Source organism: Hemitrygon akajei, chromosome 19 (assembly GCF_048418815.1).
Source record: "Hemitrygon akajei chromosome 19, sHemAka1.3, whole genome shotgun sequence".
NCBI lineage: Eukaryota > Metazoa > Chordata > Chondrichthyes > Myliobatiformes > Dasyatidae > Hemitrygon > Hemitrygon akajei.
This window is the reverse complement of record NC_133142.1, coordinates 22,428,099-22,449,644: the sequence shown is the minus strand read 5'-3', so window position 1 is coordinate 22,449,644 and position 21,546 is coordinate 22,428,099. Positions and strand designations below refer to the sequence as shown.

The 21,546-nt window shown below is 38.6% G+C and overlaps 1 protein-coding gene across 5 annotated transcripts in view; it reads right to left on the bottom strand.

Moving 5' to 3' along the window:
• ccdc66 (coiled-coil domain containing 66) overlaps positions 1 to 21,272 on the bottom strand; it is a 77,511-nt gene extending 56,239 nt beyond the window's left edge. The window contains exons 1-7 of one of the 5 annotated variants that reach the window (XM_073072224.1): positions 21,141 to 21,263; positions 18,658 to 18,722; positions 15,850 to 15,964; positions 14,523 to 14,548; positions 12,675 to 13,089; positions 5,025 to 5,220; positions 516 to 634 (exon numbers count right to left, since the gene is read on the bottom strand). In XM_073072224.1, coding sequence (XP_072928325.1) covers positions 516 to 634; positions 5,025 to 5,220; positions 12,675 to 13,089; positions 14,523 to 14,548; positions 15,850 to 15,964; positions 18,658 to 18,660 — 874 coding nt within the window. In that variant the 5' untranslated portion in view covers positions 18,661 to 18,722; positions 21,141 to 21,263. Of the gene's footprint in view, positions 1 to 515; positions 635 to 5,024; positions 5,221 to 12,674; positions 13,090 to 14,522; positions 14,549 to 15,849; positions 15,965 to 18,657; positions 18,723 to 20,711; positions 20,742 to 21,140 lie in introns of those variants that run through there. The other 4 variants (XM_073072225.1, XM_073072226.1, XM_073072227.1 and 1 more) reach the window with 4 other exon arrangements.
• Positions 21,273 to 21,546: the final 274 nt, after the last annotated feature.

Sequence of the window (21,546 nt, the reverse complement as noted above, 5' to 3'; positions counted from 1 at the left end):
AGACCAACAATACTAGAATGATATGACAAATAATAATAAAAGATCTGTCTCAATAACTAGATTGAAAATTTCTCAGAGACACATTGACATAGAACTCTGAAATACAAGATAAAATAAATTCAATGCAAAATCATGTACAGAATGAAATAGATGAGACAGAAAATGCATTGTGAAGGAAACTGGAAAGAGAAATAAAAATTTAATTTCCACCATCAAATTGTCACTTGAAAGTACTGAAGGAAATAAGACTCATTTACGACTTTATACATGGCTAAATCTTCACTTATATCAAGATATATGACGTTGAATCTTTTATCGATTGTTAAGAGTGGGAAACAAAAGCAACATTTTACCTTTATATGGATTTCAATAGCAATCCCATTGATAAAGTACAATGAACTCTGATATTCCATTTCCATATTGTTCAGAATCACTGAAGTCCTCAAGTTATTCTTAAAGCAGAATATGCACTGCTTCTTCTAAATGAATAAAATATTCAGTCATAAAACATGTACCTAATTCTTTCTTCCATTGGATTCTCTTGGCTTCCAGCTGATCTTTTGCATTTTCTCTTTCCCCAAGGTTTCCAAAAAGACCATCTTTGGTATGGTTGATTGCACTGCTTGAAGTCTCCCTGTTCACAAATAAAAATAACATTTTTGACACTCATTTTAATGAAAGATTTTCAGTTCAATTTGAAACTAAATGAAATTAGCTTTTGTAGGCCAATGTAATTTGACTAATTGCGTGCAATCCCAGAAAGTAACATTCAAACAAATTCAAGTTTTGGAATTATTACAGGAATAATACTTCAATGTTACAAAATTGAAAGACGGTTATAGTCTGGCTATAACCAATTAAGTAAACCCACAGTACATGAACAATTACTCCACTACTCCAGCTATTCAGTGAACAGAAATGTAGTCATGCTTAACAGAAGTCTCAGATAAATAATTTCATTCACTCAGGATAGGAATGAACCACTGCATCTTCCAAACCTGAAAACTCTTATTACAGTAAAGAACAAAGGCAGCAGGTACATGGGAACACTAACTAACAAAATCTCCCTTTAGACCATATAAACCCATATACTGCCGTTCCTTGATCATCATTGAGTTTGAAACTTGAAACTCACACAAGAGCTGAGGTATGTCACAGTGATGAATTACCCTCATCCTGGAGGAAAATAAATGTGACACCCCGAAATAAATGAATAAAGTCAGCAGCTGTGGCCACTGGGTCAGGAGAAGCAGTTACTGTCCCTGCTTTTGATGACTATTCAACCAACCTTTGTTGGAATGTGTTTATTAAACAACATTGGAATAGACTGCCAAACTTTACTATCTATGAAAAATGCCTAATGCGATAATCGAACAGGAGGAATGAAGTTTAATTTAGCATAAGTAACACCCTCAAAAGTAAAACCAACAAACACAACCTTAATATGTCATAGTTGTAGAGTCATACAGCACAGAAATAGATCCTTCTGCTACCACGTCCATGCTGACCACCTAGTACTTAACTCTACTAATCTCATATATCAGTAATTGGATAATAACTTACTATATCCTGACAATTCAAAACACCACTCCTGATGTTTCTTTAATATTACCTACATTCCAGCTTATAAATGGCCTCTGAATGAAAACAAATCACAGAAGTCCTTTGAATCTCTTAAGTTGCACCTTAAACCTACTGCACGTTTTATCTTATACGTCTCTACCATGGGGTAAAATGCTTCTTACTATCTACCCTTTCTGTGCCCCTCACAATTTTGCAGTTTTATCAGATTTTCCCTCACCTCTTCTGTTGCAAGAAAAACAAACTTCCCTACCCCATCTCTTCTCAGAAACATTCCACTGGAGGTAACATCCTAGGGATTTTCCTCTGCTCCTTTTATGGTGCAGAAACAATTTTCCCGTGGTGTGGCAACTAGAATTGCACACAATATTCCTGTTGTGGCCTAGTATTTTACAATTATTGTACCAAGTCCTCCCTGCTCTTATACTGTATGCCACAGCTAATTCTTCAAACATTTATAGTCTTCTGTGTGCCTGCTTGATCTTGTATCCAATTCTTATTTGACATACCCTCTCAATCCAAACTGGACATTCCTCACACTTATCAGGATGAAATTCCATTTGTCATTGTTCTATCCATTTTAGCAACTGATCAGTATCATCCTGTAGCCTAAGCCAACCTCTCTATCAAAAATGCCACCAACTTTCTTGACACTGCTAACTTATAAACCACTCCCCTGAGACTGATATCCAAGTCGCTAAGATACATAACAGAAAAGATTCTAGTGATCCCTGTGGTACACCACTGGACACAAGTTTCCAATTACAAAAACTACTCTCCACCAACACCCTCTATTTCTAATTACAAAGCTAACTGTGGATCCAATTTGCTCTGGAAGCCATGGGTTTTGACCTTTTGAACCAGCCTTCCCCATGGTATCTTGACAAAAGTCTTACTAAAATCCATGCAAACCACATTAACCTCATCAATATATTAATCCAAGATCTAAGAACAAATCCATGCTGGCAATGCCTACCTTCCCAAGTGTAGATTAATCTTGCCCTTCAAAATTTTTCCATTAATTTCCCTACCACTGGCATTACACTGATTTGTCTATAATTAACCCTTCAGCAGATTTTGAATAAAGTATTTTTGTCACCTGTATCTTCAACTGTGGCTAGTAAAGATTTAATAAACTTGTCAGGGCAATTTAGAGTGGAAATTCTGGCATTTACACCAATAGATGATGAAAGAAAGGTTATATACTTCCAAGTTAAAATGGTTACTGGGGCTTCAATGAATTCAATCACAGAACAAAAATCTCTTTTTAAAAATATAAAAGGAAATCTCAATTCTCTTACTTTAAACATATTCCAATCGGTAAAATTTGAGAATTTTGAAATATGGATAAAATGACTCAGCTATAAAATAGCAACAATTACAAATGAGTAAAACGCAGTTAGAGTTATGTCCTTTGGACTAATACCTTGTTTAACACTGAATATGCATTCCAAAGAACAGGAGTACAAATGGAATTAGTGCTTAAAAAAATAATGCTATCAATACACATTGGCACCATGGATTGATATGTGGTGAGAAACAAAGATGGGGAGACAGCAGCTTCCATTATACCTAACAGGGAGGGCAGGAAAAAAAAACTGGGGGTTCTGAGTCATTTTCAATACATGCAGCAAATGCTGCCAACTTCCAATAAAAGTCCACACTCACTGTGCTAGTAGGGTACAGCCCTGACCACCAATCATTAGTGTTGATAAGTCAAAGTTGTGTTTATTATTATATGCAGAAATTAAAGTATGCACAGGAGCAATGAAAAACTTAGTTGCAGCAAAATCGTGAACACATAGCATTAAATATACAACATTCACAAGGAAAACAAACTATACAAAATTACACAAAAAATTAGAACAAAAGAAAATGGCCATGATAGAATGATGCACCTTGCGATATATCAGACACATCATTAGTGATGTAATCCAGGATCACGGGGGGGTATCAGGTCTTTTAACATCAGACAGCCTCGCTTGGGTGACCCATTCAGGGTTGGTCACAGATTCTGCCACAGATCAATCCTCCTGAACCACAGCCATCTTGAGGCTCACTCTGTTGCCTCTATGGTGTTCCTGATGGCTTTCCTCTTCCGGGGTCCTGAGATGCTCATCTGGCTGTAAGCTCAGCAGAGGGATTGACCAGCAAACTCTCTGCAGTCCACCACTTTGGTCATACAATGAGCCACCACCTCTTGCTGCAGCACTCCTCCACCAAGTTTTGGTACTTTGCCTTTTTCCTTTCATGGGCCTCCTCCATCCAGTCTTCCCATGGAATGATCAGCTCCAACATGACCACCTGTCTAGATGTCTCTGACAGTAGCACTATGTCTGGCCTAAGCACTGTTGAGGAGATGTGCTCGGGGAATCTGAGCCATTTCCCTAGGTTGACTCTCAATTGCCATTCCTTTGCTGTTCCGAAGAGGTGGGCATGCTCCTTAGATTGCAGTTCTCCCTTGCCTTGATAAAAACAATTGCTTGCTTTGCTGGCGACAGAGTTTCACCTGGAGAATGGCTGCGTACAAGGTGTTAGCGACTGTCTTCAGCAACTGGTCATGGCACCAACAATAACGGCCCTCCACAGGGCTTTTGGGCAGCAGCTGATGATGATGTGCTCTTATGTCCCCTCAGGACAGGGAGCAAGCACAATGGTGTTACGGCCTTGCCCCAGCAGTGGAGGTTCGCTGGGCTTGGCAAGATGTCATAGACCGACTGGATCAGGTCACATAGCAAATGATACAAAATTACACAGAAAATTTTGGGAAAAAAGTGGCCAAAGTGTTGCTATACTGATGCAGTGATGCGAGTTGTATAGATTGACCTGCTCATGCAAGCCTGCCCAATACAAACTCACACAAATAGTCTACTGCTAACCAAAAAGAAATTCACTGCAGCAGAAGCACCAGCAGAGGGCAGGACTGTAATTACAGTTAAATAAAATGCAGGGCTTCAAATCAAGCTCCTAGCTCAACTGCAGGGAGTGCAAGATTTACCACCAAGTTGGAAGCAATGCAGCACAGCCTGAGCTTATAGTTTCTTTTAAAGTATGGGGCTATATTCCTCTGAATGTTTAGAATGTAGGATCAATAACATAACAGCAAATTATCACATTGTGGGGTTTCAATATATTCTAAGATTCCTCATACAAGCAAACTTTTCTAGCATCAGCTTTCTTTTACAACAGAATTTCATATATTTTACTCTAATCATGAACTTAACTGTACTGGCTATCTAACCTAGTTCAATGAAGGATTTAAACCCAAAACAGAATTTTGTTTCTCAAATGCTGGTTGACCTGGTATGCGTTTCCAGAATTTTCTACTTTTACTATCATCAACCTCTGCATGAGCAGAATGGTGCAATTAACTGTGGTATACATAAGCTTGGGTTCTGTTAATATACAAAGGCATTTATTTTTTCTTTGTTTCAGATACTTACTTATTACCTGTATTTTCAGTTTGTATGATGTCTGCTTGTTCGACATTTGCTCTAGTTGTCGTAGCTGCTTGTGGTTCTTGACATGAACTATCCTCTGACACCTCAGTATTGTTGGAACCAACTCCATTCAGCAAGGCTGAATTATCCCCCTTTTTAAGCTCCTTATCTGTGACTTCCGTTTCCTTAATTCCATTACCTATAGAAAAACAAACTAACTTATTTAACATCATTTATCCGTGGAATGCTCTGCCACAGACAGCTGTGGAGGCCAAGACCATGGGTATATTTAAAGTGAAAATTGATAGCTTCCTGATTGGTCTGGGTCATCAAAGGTTATGGCGAGAAGGCAAGTGTCTAGGGCTGAGTGGGATCTGGGATCAGCCATGATGGAATGGTGGAGCAGACTTGATGGGCTGAATGGCCTAGTTCTGTTCCCATGTCTTATGGTCTACTTAAAGCAAAACATTTATTATCTCTGTTGTGAATGATTCTTTAATTGAATAAATTAGCTGAAAATAAATGTGATCATATTCTATTTGGTCAAAGATTAAATGCTGATATTTATTTTCTATATTACTGTACAAGACTATTAACCCAAGTTATAGCACTGATTTCAAAATATTTTGTATTGGAACAATCCAAGCATGAGGATTCTTTCATGCTTGTTGCCCATTTATACTAATCCCATTTGCCTGCATTATCATAGGCTATTTTTAAGTGCTTGTCTAAATGCCTCTTAAATACAACAATTATTCTTGCTCTGGCAGTGAAGTCCAGATATCAACCACTTACCATGGAAAAGAAATTTCCCCCTCAGATCTCCTTTAAAATTCCTTCCTCCTACCTTAAACATACGCCTTCTCACTACTGTAATACTACTGTAGGAAAATTATTCTTACTATACACTTTATCTATGCCATTATCACACTGACCTGCATCAGGCAGGTCAGTGGCACCATTGGTAGCTCCGAGGCTGAGCAGGTGAGGAAGCATTAATGACAGGAGACTCGACAGTTAGGGGAGTTAGACAGGACATGGTGGATGCAGACGAGATGCCAACAGATGCAACAGACGGTGTGCTGTTTCCCCAGGTATCAGGATCAGGAATACGTTGCAGTGACTGTAGAAAATTCTCAAGATGGAGAGCGAATGCTAGAGATCATTTTACACATTGGTACAAGTGACATAGACAGAACATGGGATGAGCTCCTACAAAATGAATATAAAGAATTAGATGAGACATTAAAATGCAGAACCTCAAGGTAGCGATCTCTGGATTATTCCTGATGCCACATGCCAGTGCAGGAATAATAAGTTTGGCCAGATGACTGAATTGCTCAAGAGCTCATGTAAGGGGTAGGGATTTAGGTTCTTGGATCACTGGAATCTCATCTGGCAGAGGCAATCTGTACAAGAGGGATGTGTTGCACTTAAACAAGAGGGGGACCAATATCCTATTGCCTCTGTCACCAGGGAGGATTTAAACAAGATTAGCAATGTAGTGGGGCTTGAGAGAGCCAAGTCAGTGAGCAGCAATCAAAGTGTGTAAGCCTAGAATTAGGACAGCTATATTTACAGTACAATGACAGGTAGGACCACTGCTTTAAATTGCATCTATTTCAATGTACATAGCTTAACAAGTAAGCAAACGAACTGAGGGCTAGATTGCCATGTGATCCATGGATCCCTCGATTAATGGTAGGCGTCTCTGGCATATAAAAGGTTGGGAACCCCTGCTCTAGGGACTGAGATATTGTAGCCATAGCAGAAATATGGGTAAGAAAGGATAGGAATGTTCCAGAATACCAAAACTTTAGGCACCACAGAGGAACAGAAGGAGTTGCCACTCTGATGAGGGAGGACATAACATAGAAATCTACAGCACATTACTGGCCCTTCAGCCCACAATGTTGTGCCAACTCTGTAACCTACTCTAGAAGCTGCCTAGAATTTTCCTACCGCATAGTCCTCTATTTTTCTAAGCTCCACGTACCTAAAGTCTCATAAAAGACCCTATTGTAGCCGCCTCTACTACTGTCGCTGGCAGTACATTCTACGCACCCACCACTCTCTGTGTGAAAAAATTATCTCTGACATCCCCCTTGTACCTACTTCCAAGCACCTTAAAAATTACACCCCCTCGTGTTAGCTATTTCAGCCCTGGAGAAAAAGCCTCTGGCTATCCACATGATCAAGCCTCTCATCATCTCATACACCTCTATCAGATCACCTCCCATCCTCTGCCACTCCAAGAGAAAAAACCAAGTTCACTCAACTTATTCTCATAAGGCATCCTCTTCAATCCAGATGACATCCTCGCAAATCTCTTCTGCACTCTCTCTAAATAGTATAACACAGGATATTCTTGAGGGATTATCTAATGAGTCCATTTTGGTAGAACTTAGAAATAAGAAGAGGATGATCACCTTGAGAGGGATATATTATAGACCTCCAATAGTAGCAGGAACTTGAGGAACAAATATGTATAGAAATTGCACAAAGTTGAGAGAATGGTAGGGTAGTGCTAGTGGGAGACTTCAATTTTCCTGTTATTGACTGGGTCGCCCAGTGTGCAAAAGGCCTGGATGGGTGGAATTTGTGTTGGATTACTCAAGGCAATTTCTTCACACAATATATAGAGACACCGACTGGGGAAGAAGCAATACTGGACCTCCTCTTAGGGAATGATACAGGATAAGTATCTGAAGTGGCAGTTGGTGAGAACTTAGGGTCCAGTGACAATTCTAATAGCTTTAAAATAGTAACGGCAAAAGACAGGACAGCTCTACAAGATAAAGTCCTGAACTGGGTCAGGGCTAACTTTGAGGGCATCAGGTAGGATCTAGCTGGGGTTGTCAGGACATCTTCATTTAAAGACAAGGGAACAGTTGGCAAGTAGGAGGCTTGTAAAAGGGTCATATCAAGAGTTAAGGAGCAGTATATTCTTGTTCAGGTGAAGGGTAGACATACCAAGTTCAGGGGATGCTGACTGAGGAGAGATATTGAGATTCTAATCAGAAAAAGGAGGAAGCATTTTTGGGCAGCTGGGTATAAATGAATCCTTTCACAAATATAAAAGTTTTAAAGTAGATTTAAGAGAGAAATTAGGAGAACAACATGAATGTATTAGATGGATTTGGCAGACAGGGTTAAAGATAATTCCAAAAGGTCCTTCAGTTATATTAACAGTTAAAAGGGTGACCAGGGAGAGAGACTAGGTCCTCTTGAAGATCATCAGGGCTGTCTATGTGCAGTCTATTTTTCCTCAGAGGACACCAAAGTAATGATTTATAGTCATGATTACAAAGTAATAAGCGGTGCAGGCTTGAAGTATATTCACATGATGAGGAAGGAGGTATTTGCAGCCTTGAATTGCATTAAGTTGGTCTAATCCCCAGTCTGAACAGGTACACCCCTTGACCTTAGTGGAGGGCAGGGAAGAAATCACAAAGGCTCTTGTGGACATACTTACTTCATTGCTAGCCACTGGTGAAGGTTCAGAGAACTGGAGGGTTGCTGATGTTATTCTATTGTTCAAGAGGGTAGAAAGGACAGGCTAGGAAGCTATAGATTGGTGAGCCTGACTTCATTTATAGTGGGGATGTTACCGCAGGGAATTTCAGAGGAATGAGACTTACCATCACTTGGAGAGTCAAGACCTGATGAGGAATAGTTAGCAAGGTTTTGTGCATGGGAGGTCATGTCTGACAAATCTTTGAGTTTTTCAAAGAGATAACAAAGATAAAGATAGGGCAGTGGATGTTGCCCACATAGAATCTGACGAGATCCCACATGGCAGGCTGATATAGAAGATTAAGTTGCATGGGATTCAGAAGAAGCTAGTGAGGGAGTTTTAGAACAAGTACAATGACAGAAAACAGTGGGTGATAGTTAAAAGCTGATTCTCCAACCGAAGGCCTGTGAAGAATTGGGTGCTTCGGGGGTCTGTTATTCATAACTTATGTAAATGATCTGGATGGCACAACCTTTGATGCCTTTACTAATCAACAATCAGATTTAATATTACTGGCATATGTTGTGAATTTGTTTTGTGGCAGCTGTACAATGCCACACATAATAATAAAAGTATATACATTGGAATAAATATTTATAAAACATTAGCAGTGCTAAATAAAAGGGAAAAAAAGTGAGGTAGTGTTCATGGATTCATTGTCTTTTCAACAATCTTATGGCAGAGGGGAAGAAGCTATTCCTTAAATATTCAGTGAGTGTCTTCAGGCTCCTGTACCTCATCCTTGATGGTTGCATTGAGAAAGAGGCATGTTCTGATTGACGTGTGACCTTAATGATGGATGCTGCCTTTTTGAGGCATCAGCTTTTGAAGATGTCCTCAATGCTGGGGAGACTAATGTCCATGATGGAGCTGGCTAAGTTTACAAAGTTTTGCAGCTGTTTCTGATCCTGAGCAATGCCTCCTCCATACCAGACAGTGATACAACCAGTTGGAATGCTCTCCTACAAAGCTCCGCTTTAAATATACCCAATGACTTGGCCTCCACTGCTGTCTGTGGCAATGAATTCCACAGATCCACTATCCTCTGACTAAAGAAATTCCTCCTCATCTGCTCTAAAGGGACGTCCCACTATTCTGCGGCTGTGCCCTCTGGTCATAGACTCACCCACTACAGGAAACATTCCCTCCACATCCATTCCATCTAGGCCTTTCAATATTCTATAAGATTTAATGAAATCCACCCCAGCTCAGTGGGTACAAGGACAGAGCCATTAAATGCTCCTCCAGTATTAAACCCTTTCATTCACTGAATCATTCTCATGAACTTCCTCTGGATCCTCTGCAATGCCAGCCCATCCTTTCTCAGATAAGGGGCTCAAAACTGCTCATAATACTTCAAGTGTGTTCTGACCAATGCCTTATAAAGCCTCAGCATTATATTCTTGCTTTTATTTTCTAGTTCTCTCAAAATGAATGCTAACCTTGCATATGCCTTCCTTACCACTGAAGCAACCTGCAAATTAACCTTTAGTGAAACAGTACAAGGAAGTCTAAGCCCCTTTGAACCTCTGATTTTTGAATTTTCTCCATTTAGAAATTAGTCTACGCTTTCATTTCTTCTACCAAAGAGCATGATCATAAACCTCCCTACACTACATTCCATCTGCTGCTTGTTCGCCCATTTTCCTAATCCAAGTTCTTCTGTAGACTCCACTTCTTCAACAGTACCTACTCTTCCACATATCTTTGAATTATCTGCAAACTAGGCCACAAAGCCATCAATTCCATCATCAAAATCATTGACATGTAACATAAAAAGAAGCTGTCCCAAAACAGACACCTGCAGAACTCTTAGTAGTCACCGGCAGCCAACCAGAGAAGGTCATCTTTATTCCCATGCTTTACCTACTGCCAGTCAGCCAATCTTTTATCCATGCTAGTATCTTTCCTGTAATACAAAAGGCTCTTATCTTGTCTAGCAGCCTCATGTGTAGCACTTTGTCAAAGACCTTCTTAAAATCCTTTGTCTATCCTGCCTGTTATTTCCTCAAAGAATTCCAACAGATTTGTCAGGTAAGATTTCCGCTTAAGGCAACTATGCTGACTTTGGCCTATTTTATCATCTGCCTCCAAGTATCCTGAAACCTCATCCTTAATAATGGACTCCAACACCTTCCCCACCATTGAAGTCAGGGTTATTAGCCTATAATTTCCTATTTCTGTCTCCTCTTAAAGAGTGGAGTGACATTTGCAATTTTACAGTTCTCCAGAACCATTCCAGAATTTTGTGATTCTTGAAAGATCACTACTAATGCCTCCATAATCTCTACACAGTAGTGAAGAAGGCATTTAGTATGCTGGCCTTTATCAGTCAGGGCATGGAGTTTAAGAGTTAGGGTACTATGTTGCAGTTAAACATTTGCAGTATTGTCTAGTTTCCCTGCTAGAGGGAAGAAATTGCCAAGCTGTAAAGATGCAGGAGAGATTTACAAGGATGCTGCTAGGGCTAAAGAACCTGAGTTATAGCGAGAGGTTGACCATGCTGTATCTTTATTCCCTTGGGGCGTAAGAGAATGAGAGGTGATCCTATAGAAGTTTAGAAATCATGAGGGGTATGGATAAGGTGGATGGTCATTGTCTTTTCCTCAGGGTTGGGATTCCAAAACTAAAGGGCACAGATACAAGAGGGAAGAGATTTAAATGGGAGCTTGAAGTAACTTCTTTACACAGAAGATAATGAGTACCTGGAATGACCTGCCTGAGGGAGTGGTCAAGCATCTGGATAGATACGTGGAGGGAAGGACAGAGGGTTATAGATTAAACACAGGTAACTGGGACAAGTAGGGAGAATGCTGTGGTTGGCATGGACCAAAAGACATGCTTCTGAACCGAATTACTATGCTTTACAGCTTTCATTGCATAACACTGATGAATATGTTTGTTGGCTTTATCCTGACATGCTAATTATCTAGTTTCAGCTAATTGGTTAATGTTGGATGGTGCAATTGATTTCAGGATTTCAACAAGGAGAGATAAAACAGAATTGGTCAGGAGTTTATAAAATCAATATCCAATTACTGCTTTTAAAGAGGGATCAAGTTCATTTGTACATCTTTCTCCATTCACCCCACCACCATTTAGCTAAAAAATAAATCACTTTCTGCCGAAGTCTGAATGCACGAATTATACACACAATTGTAATTAACCTTGTGTAGGCACAATTCAATTATGCTTGTTATAAAGTTGGACCACTTATTCTCTTTCATTGTTCACATCAGGGTGCTGGATATGCAACTAATTACAATTCACAATACAAGTTTAGCATCACAGATGAAATCTAATTTCTAGATCTTTGATCTCCAAATTTGTACATGAATCACAACTGTTGGAGGAAATACCAAAGGGCAGTAAATCAACAAGAAACTTAGAGATGCTGAAAATCTGAAATAAACACAAAAAAAAACTCGAAATACTCAGCAGGTCCAGCATCAGAAACAGAGTTAAAATATCTGGTCAAAAACCTTTGGGCCTCCCATATGGTGATAATGAGGACCAACACAAGCAGAGGAAGAACACTTCATTCTCTATCTTGGCATCCTGCATCCTTTCAAACTAGGCACTGAATCCTCCAGCTTTAAATAACTTGCTTTCTCTGCCGCAAGACTAGCTACCTACTTCTGCTGCAAGTCATTCATGTGTAATATTGTTCCATTAGCACAGTTTTATCTGCTGGGCAGGAACCACAGGCCATCTATTAGAAATATATTATACATTATGCTGTTTTGTCTGTTAACATATTTGACAACATATTCCCAAGACAACCCCTGCCTCATCCATCACAGATATCCTTTGTCCAATTAGCTCCTCTTACTACTTCCTCTCCAACTTAACACTATTTCTTAAAATTTTTCTTCCTCAGATCTGATGAAGGGTCTTTAACTGGAAGCATTAATTCTGTTTCACTTTCCACAGATGCTAGTTGACCTGTTGAGTATTTCTATCAATTTCTGTTTATATAAAAGGGTTGTTGTTGATGGTGAAGCAAGTGGAGAAAAACAAAACGTTCAAACATTCGATTTAGTCCAAGTTCCAAAACTGCAGTATACAAATCAGGTCATGATCATCACACTGCTGAGTTCCTCCAGCATTTTGTGTGTGTTGATCATGACACCTACCTGCTTTTGTACTTTTGTCCCTTTCCAGCTTTTGGTTGGAATTTTTGTTTGCTTGACTTACAGATGACAAAATCTGTTGAAGTTGCTCTTGAGTCAGACATACCAAATTTTCTCTCAATTCTTCAGATGAGATCTTATGTTTCTTTGGAGCCTTTTGCTTCATTATGCCAAGTTGCTTCACAGAAGTCTTTGTTCCAGGCTGTCTACTTAAGGGAGTTGTTTCACAATTGCTTTTACTTTTGTTGTCTGCCTTCTTATCTGTAATCCATTGTTCTGTACTTTCTCCTTTCCCAATGGTGTCAGTTACAGGTTTCAGCAAAGGCTTCTCAATCTTAGAATTATTCTCATGAGACGAAGCAACTTGTAAAATTTGCTTTGACTTCAGTGGATGTATTGTCCTGTTCTTGTATTTCATCTGAAAATATTTAAAACCATCAGCAAATGTTATTCAACCTACTTTCAATATATTTAAGAGAGATATATTTAGATGTCCTATTTCAATAACAATGCATGTTATCATATTCAACACAACCCGCCTGTATAATGATTCTGCCTAGTCGTTGTTTAGGTATCTTATCTGTAACATTTCCCCATATTAATTTTGACATCATTCCTTCATTACTCTTTAATTTCAATTACACTTATCCTGTTTTTCCAAAGGAAAAACAATTCTACTTGCCTACTTTAAAAATGCTGACAGAACTGAAGTCATATCATTTCAGCTATATAAGACAATGCATAAACAGCATTCTAAACATTTCCCCATGTAACACACACAAAATGCTGGAGGAACTCAGCAAGGCATCTATAGAAATGAATAAAGCAATAAAATGGACTTTTAAAATCGTAAACCAGCAGGTTGTTGTTATGTCTCCCACTCGCTGTGAAAATGAGGGACACCTCCTCTCCCTTGCCAGGGAGATAGAGAACCTGTGGTTTGTTGAATTTCAGATGAAATGAGAAGCTTTTGGGGTAACTTTGGTCTGTGTCTTTGCTATTGCATGGCCTGGTGATGGTACCAATGCATGTTATTTTTGCTGGTGGGGGGAGGAGGGATCGTTGCTCGATGCCACTTATGCGTGGTGGGGACTTTGGGTTCTCACGTTTAATTGTCGTTCATTCTTTGGGGCATTTCTCTGTTTTTGTGGATATTTGTGAAGAAAAAGCATTTCAGGATGTATATTGCATACATTTCTCTGACATTAAATTTGACTTTTGAACCTTTCAATAAATAGTCAAATTTTTGTTCTGAGACCCTTCTTCAGGAGTCATGTACTCATTATTTCTTGGAACAACAATGGGAAAATGAACAAAGGAAGAGAGAGATTTTAGGAGGATGCACATGGAAGATCAGGGCAGAGGGAATGAATTAGAGGGAAAAAGGAAAGGAGGAGATGGGTTGACATCTGCTTCAGTAGAGGTGCATTATCTCATTGGGTATTCTCCTCTACTGTGGAATTCTGTGAGAGCTTGTTACATCATTGATGGATGGTGAGCTATGTGTGTGAATGTCCATTATCTTTTAAGCTTCATTAAATAGAAAAGACTGGAAAGTAACAGCTTCAGTTGGAGAATCATGCAATTCTCTCATCAGGAAGGGATACAATTGATGGTTGCCTTCGAGAGAAAAAGGGACCGAAATACAAATGTGCAGATTCAGTCAGAAGGGACCTACTTTAACCCAAGCCTGGGGATGGGACATGAGCATGGTGAGTTAGGGGTGAATATGAACATACCATTAAATTTTTTTAAAAACTGAAAGACAGAGAAGACCTGATTTTGTTATGAAGGGGAAAGCAGAGAAATCACTTCCAATATAGAAATAACAAAGGAACTTGGATCTCTTACCTTCTTAGTTTCCTTTGATGAAACATCTGTAATAAGATCAATAAAAAAGATTATAGTTTCAGATTAAATATGCATTGCTACAACTCACTGGTCTGCACTGGACAGTGTGGCTTGGCCCTTTTCCTTAGTTTCTCAATTGCAATAAAAGTATCACTTAATTGCAATATTAATTGTATTTACGTAAATGAGAAACCACATTCAAGGGAGAAAATCTGTAATCATAACATGAGGTGAATTTAACTCAGTGATAAATAAGAATGGTGGGCAGAGGAGCATCCAAAAATATATTATTCTTCATCACCATACACCTATCCTGTTTTTCTTATGTGGAGAGGGAAGAGGGGCTAAAGAGGTAATTATTTTTTTTTAAAATTGTAAGATATCTGTTCCCTGTTCCAAAAAGTACTAAAAACAGTAAAATCCAAGAAAATTAAATTGTTTCAAATACAATGAAACACCGATAATCCACTTTTCCACAATTAATAAATCCCAGGGTGATGACTGTCAATGGTTCCCCCAACCCACCTGGAAAACTTAACATTTAAAAAAGTGAATTGAAAGTGTATTGAGGTTGAAGAGAAATGACTGCTAATAATCCATAAAACTTGTCAGTCTTGCATCAAGGCCTGAAGCATGCCAGACTATTTGAGCATTGGTATAGCTTCCCAACAACTATTTTTAGAAACTTCAACAAAGAAGTCTCTCATTTTCATTATCTAAGAAATATGATACCTTATGACATTACTCACAAAAGGAATACATTAAAAATTTCCAACCAAGTAGCAAAAACTTGACATGCTAAATTTCTGTAGCCTCCCGAGAAAGCAGAGGAATCATCACCTTCCTGAACATCACCCTCTTCCTGAAGGTACAGTGAAATTCTGAAGTAGAAAAAAAAGCAGTAACAATCCCTTGACCTATCGGCCACTTATCTGAATTTATTATCCTGTTCCAGCTTTCTCACCATATGCCACAAACTCACTGACTATTAATAATATTTAGCTTCTTGATTTAACAAGTTGGCCACCCACCAAAGCCAAATTATTAAATAAACTTGAAATAAAAAGTTAGATATATTGCTGACAGTTAATGAGATAAAGAAATATCGGATGAAAGCTGTAACTGGGCACTGAATTTGGATGATCATATTGAATGAAGGGTCATGCAGACTCATTTTGCCCTACTTTCAATATTTTTAACGTTCTATTTCTCACTCCACTATTAGCATCAAGCAAAAATACTAAACCAAGTTCAAGGAGACTGTCAAAAAAACATATCAAAACTGACAATTAAGACTCGTTGAAACTAAAGCACCAAATTATTTCACCTGTCCTGATGAAGAATCTTGGTCCAAAATGTTCACTGTTTATTTCCCTCCATAGATGTTGCCTAACCTGCTGAGTTCTTTCAGCATTTTGTGTGTTGCTCAAACTACTCGCATACTAAACAGTAGAAAGCAATGTATGATAGTTACAGAAAAGCATCAATCGTGCAACAGTTGTGACTGCTGGCAGACAATTAAACAATTACATCAAACACTCAATTATCCAGCAATCCACAACCAGTACATTATAGATATAATCAATTCTGAGTTGGCACCTGTGTAGCATTGAGGGAGTTCAGGACCCTACATCAAGCGGAATTGATCACAACCAGCACATACCAGGAAACAAATGTTTTTTTTTGTGATAGGATTAGGAAATGCTTGTCTGATGCTCAAGCTCCATCTTTGCCATCTGTTACCCTCAGAGATGAGTATTCCAAATACAATCCTGTCCACCCATAAATATTTAGCTTTTAAAATGGTTGTCAACCAACTCTTTGCTGGCTAAACCCTAAATCTACCCTTACTTCCATTCACTCAACATGCCTATGTTTACCAGTTTGACAAGTACAGGGATATTTATACTCTGTGGCCACTATATTAAGTACCTCCAGTACCCTAAGATTCATTTTCTTCCGTGCATACACGGCAAATCCAAGAAATAGAATCAATGTAAGACTGCACCCAACAGGATGGACAAACAACCAAAGTACAAAAGGCAAACAGTGCAAACACAAAACAATAATAATAGTGGTTTGGTTAATCATTAAAAGGCAGAGAGTTGAGATAAATCAATGTTTCTCTGGTTGGCTGTCAGTGGTGAGCAGAGTGCCACAGTGGTCAGTGCTGGGCCTGCAACTGTTCACAATATACCTTTACAATTTGGAAGAGGGGACTGAGTGCAGTGTTTCAAAGTATGCTGATGATTGGTAAATGTGAGGTCATTCACTTTGGAAGGAAAAATAGAATACGGTATCAGATTATTATTTAAATGGTGAAAGATTGCAGCATGCTGTTGTGCAGAGGGATTTGGGAATGCTTGTGCATGAATTGCAAAAAGTTGTTTTGCAGATGCAACAGGTTATCAAAAAGCCAAATGGAATGTTGGCCTTCATTGCTAGAGGGATTGAATTTAAGAGAGGGAGGTTATGCTGCAACTGTACTGGTGAGGCCATACCTGGAGTACCATGTGTAGTTGTGGTCGAGGGGATTAATCTACGAGGACAGACTGAGTCTCTTGGGTCTATACTCGCTGGAATTCAGAAGAATGAGAGGGGATTTTTTAGAAATATATCCAGTAAAATTATGAAAGGGGTAGATATGATAGGCAGGAAAGTTGTCTACAGTGATGAGTGAGACGGGGCGAATATAGCCTCAAAATTTGGGGGAATGGATTTAGGATGGAAGTGCAGCGAAATTGCCTTTCACAAAGAGTAGTGAAGCTGTGGAATTCTTTGCCCAGGGAAGCAGTAAATACAGTTAGATAGATTTTTTTCTGCACAACAGGAGGAAATTAAGGATTATGGCAAAATGGCAAGTAGGTGGAGCTGAGTCCACGGCCAGATCAGCAATAAAAACAGAGCAGGCGCAACAAGCCAGTTGGCTTACTCCTGCTTTTATTTCTAATGTTCATATCAAAGTTGTTGTTTTGTGGTAGCAGTACAGTGCAAGGTAGTAATAATAAAAACATAGTATTTATGTACCTGTTAATAACTGGTTGGGATATATGTATTTCACTAGTTCATTCTGGGATAGCTATGGGGTGAGTATTCAATGAAACAAGAATAATAGTAAATGTTTGCAGAACAAAATTACATGGGTAACTATAGAAAATTGAAGTCTCTGTCTTACGGAGAAATCAGTTTATGGATACTTTTCTGGAATGAATCCTTATGTAACCCATGGAATATCTATACAATTTGATGATGTTAATAAGCAACACAAATTCTGTACTTTTTCAATGCTACCTAACAACTTAAACTGATATTTTAGCTGCATGAAATTTGCTTATATAGTTCAACTAATTCATACTTGCAAAACTTCTGCTATGGATTTTCCATGATTTAATCTGACTTTGAATGAAATTGAAATACCAGTACTAAGATAAAACAAACTCATTAAACTGGAAATCAACCAATTGTACTTTTATGTTCTAGTAATCTAATAATTACATATTTTGCTTTCAGGTACAGATTTCATAATTGCAGCCACCCAGTAGGCAGGAAGATTTTCTCTCACCTCCCCTTAAATTTTCCATTCCTTTAAATCTACATTCACTGTTTTTGTAAGGTTTGTTAAAGGAAATAGGTTTTCCCATATACTCAATTTAGATCTCTTTACTTTAACTCAATTTAACTCCTTCAGTCTCTTCTGCCACATAGAAAACAACACCACTTTATACAAATTCCTTATAACCACAAATTTCTAGTTGTAGCCAAATCCCCACATATCATTTCTGCACCCTACCTAAACAATCACATCTTTCCTATAATGTCATAACCAGACATACATGGACTAAACAAACTGTAACCTAACTATTGTTATTGTAATAACATTCATACTCATATTCTATAGGCTTTATTCATATATGTTTGATTTGTGAAAGACAAATTAAAATTAATTGATGGAACTTCTTTGGCTCAGATCAAAACTGAAAATTTACAATGGGTAAGCATTTACATAAACAACACAGGGAAGCCACCAATAACATACAATTACTTAAAACAAGAAAATATAATCCCAATGCATCCAAAATGATGTCAATGGATGAACAGTAAACACTCAAAATCAACTACTGAAATTAAGACTTACCATAAGGTGCTAAAATTAACTTAGGTTTTCCATTCAAAAACTGTGTTTCAAGCTTTAAACCATCCCTACAAGCAAGCATAAATTGTTAGATGCAGCTTACAATTCTGCTGGACTAAGACTGTATTCTTCCTGTTTACTGTATATAATTTTTGTATTTATTTTTATAGAAGTAATATGTAGTAGAAATAGCCCAGTTACAACTTGTTAATGTTTCTTAGTTAAAATTAGTATGTAATGAAAACAAGATCTGGTTAAAATATGAATCTTCTTGTCCCTGTTGAGGTTGTGAATCTATTATTCAACTGGGTAGCCGTCGGCTGCATGTGTGAAATTGTTGCTTTTTATTTGCAGTACAAAATAAAGAACAAAATATTGATTTTGTTCTGCCATTTCCTTCTCATACATGGTGCATAGATTTCCTCCAGCAAGACAATCAAGATCAGGAAATACTGATTTTGCAAATCAGATGTTGGTCAAGAAAACAAGTGCCCCGGAATGGAGTTCTGAAACTGAATTTTACACTCTCTTGCTCAGTAGTACTGGAACTCAATGACATTGCATCAATCGACTTATCTGGATTCTACAGCCAGTCCTTAATTGTTTGTCAGTCATTATTTATTGCTGCTTAAGACACCAACAAAAACAACAGTATGGGAAAATGCTAATGCATTTATTATATAATGCAACTCAGAACAGCCTCAACTCAGTTTTAGGACTTTTGTCTGAGTCACAAATTGGGTTCAAACAGACTGGAAATCTGAGCATATGGTTTAATACAGGACTGACAGCTGGTGTTGACTTTCAGATGGGACATGATTCCAAGTCCTCAACTGCTTAGAAAGCAAAAAATCTAACGGCACTAGCTGGGGAATCACAGGGACTTATCCTAATAACTGCAAAACCTATGAAACCAAGTCATCTTATTATTTCAGAACAATACCAACCTGCAGAAAACACAGAATGTTCTCAATTGGAATCAGATAGAATGCCGCCACTTTGGCCAAAAAGCACAAGTGGCATAAAAAGTTCCAAAACCGTGGGGAAAATAATCTCAAACAATACATAACATATTGTCCTTTATACAATCTAATGGCAATATTAACAAAGAAGTGATCTCATGAGTCTGAAATTAAGCAACGGAACCCAAATGCACTAATAATCATTGCTCCAAGCAAAACATACGACACCTTTATTTGATTTTAAGTTGGACATAACTATGCACCAATCGGAAAGGCAGCAAACAATCCTATATTACAAATCAGTTTCCTAGCCTTGAAATTTACATTTTGTCTCTCCACAATTTGCAAATGTTCTAAATCTGTTTCTCTACTGAATCTGCCAATTGGATTATTTTAGTTTCATTTAAATTATCCAACAGCGCAGATACCACAAGAAAAACTTCGATAAATTCTTTGGCAATATACCATTTACCTGAAAGTACAGTTCCTATTTTTATTTAATGCTCAAAACTAACGACAACTGCCATGATCCTATACATTACTGAAAGATTAATGGGGGTGGGGCTCCTGCTTCTATTCTTGTGTTCTCAAAACAGAAAACCAGTTTTCCAGAATCCAGTATGTTTTCCAATAGGAAAATTCCGTATATCTTAATTCATAGCATACTTAAAAGTCAGTCAGAGGAAAACCTGTAAAAAAAAGCATAATCGTATCCACACATGTGACAATTTGCCTCAAACAGCGCCTCCGAGTCGCAGTGCGGTAATCCCATTTCAGGATGTAAGCATATTGTCTGAAACACAAAAGCGCAACACGGATTTGAATTATATTTAAAGGGCTCACTCGTCGGTTTTGCGTTTACACTGATTGAAGAGCAAAGAACTCTTATTATGTAACAAGATAATCTGCCGGTGTATCTCGGCAATTGTAGATTAGTAGGCCCTCCGTTGATCGGAGTCAACCATGGATGTTAAGTCCTGTCTACTTAAGCCAGGGTAGTACAATATGAGGAACAAGCTGTCGTCCATGCAGCAGGCTCCCTCTCGCCACGCTGCATATGAATCCAAAGGAACGTGCGGCAACTCCGAATTTTACCTCGGGGTTTACTCCCGAAGACTTCCCCGTGAGTGGGTACAGCCACAAGGCAGCCGAGGTTTGAGATCAGTTTTCCTTCTCCTAGATGAACTGCCAACCACAACTGACAAGCCCCATCTGCCCGAAGAATTGCAGACTTCGCGGGTAAATAAACTAAACCCAACAAAGTAATTCATTAGCTCATGATACTTTAAATTTGTCAACAAGTCCTTCAATCAGAACAATGCAAGACGTAGCAATCTAAATAAGACGTGTGATTTAATGCAATAATTCTGATTTCTGATCACCAAATACACAAGAAAACCACTAACAGGAGGACTCGTTTTTATGGACCGCCCTGCCAACCACCCTCAGCTCAGATTCCAAAACCAAAGAAACAATACGTTGCCTACAGCCAACTAAGAATGATTTAATGAAGTAACAAATTACCCTAAATTCATGGCACAGTGGTCACATTAGCTGTTTTGATGAACAAGATTAAATAACCGGATCGACACCTCCCCAAATACCCGATCTTGACCACGGCTTCGTCACAAACTGCATCTCGGTTGCTGGCCACATAAAAACCTAGCCTCTGATTGGTTCTTTCTGCAGCGCAATTCCCACCAACCACTAGCCCAGTTACTTCGATGTTCAGGTGCGCATGTCCCAGGCGGGGACTGTCTTGTAGTTTTTGGTTTGTACTTTGGCCTGAGTATTCAAGTAGATCAGGTAATCGCGATTGAGAGGTAAACTGTCTTTTAAAGTCGATGAGCCTGAATCAGAATTGGAAAGGTGAGGAAGGAAATGTTTCTTAAGTTACAGAGAAGAGTGAGAACAGCAGGTACATTTGTGA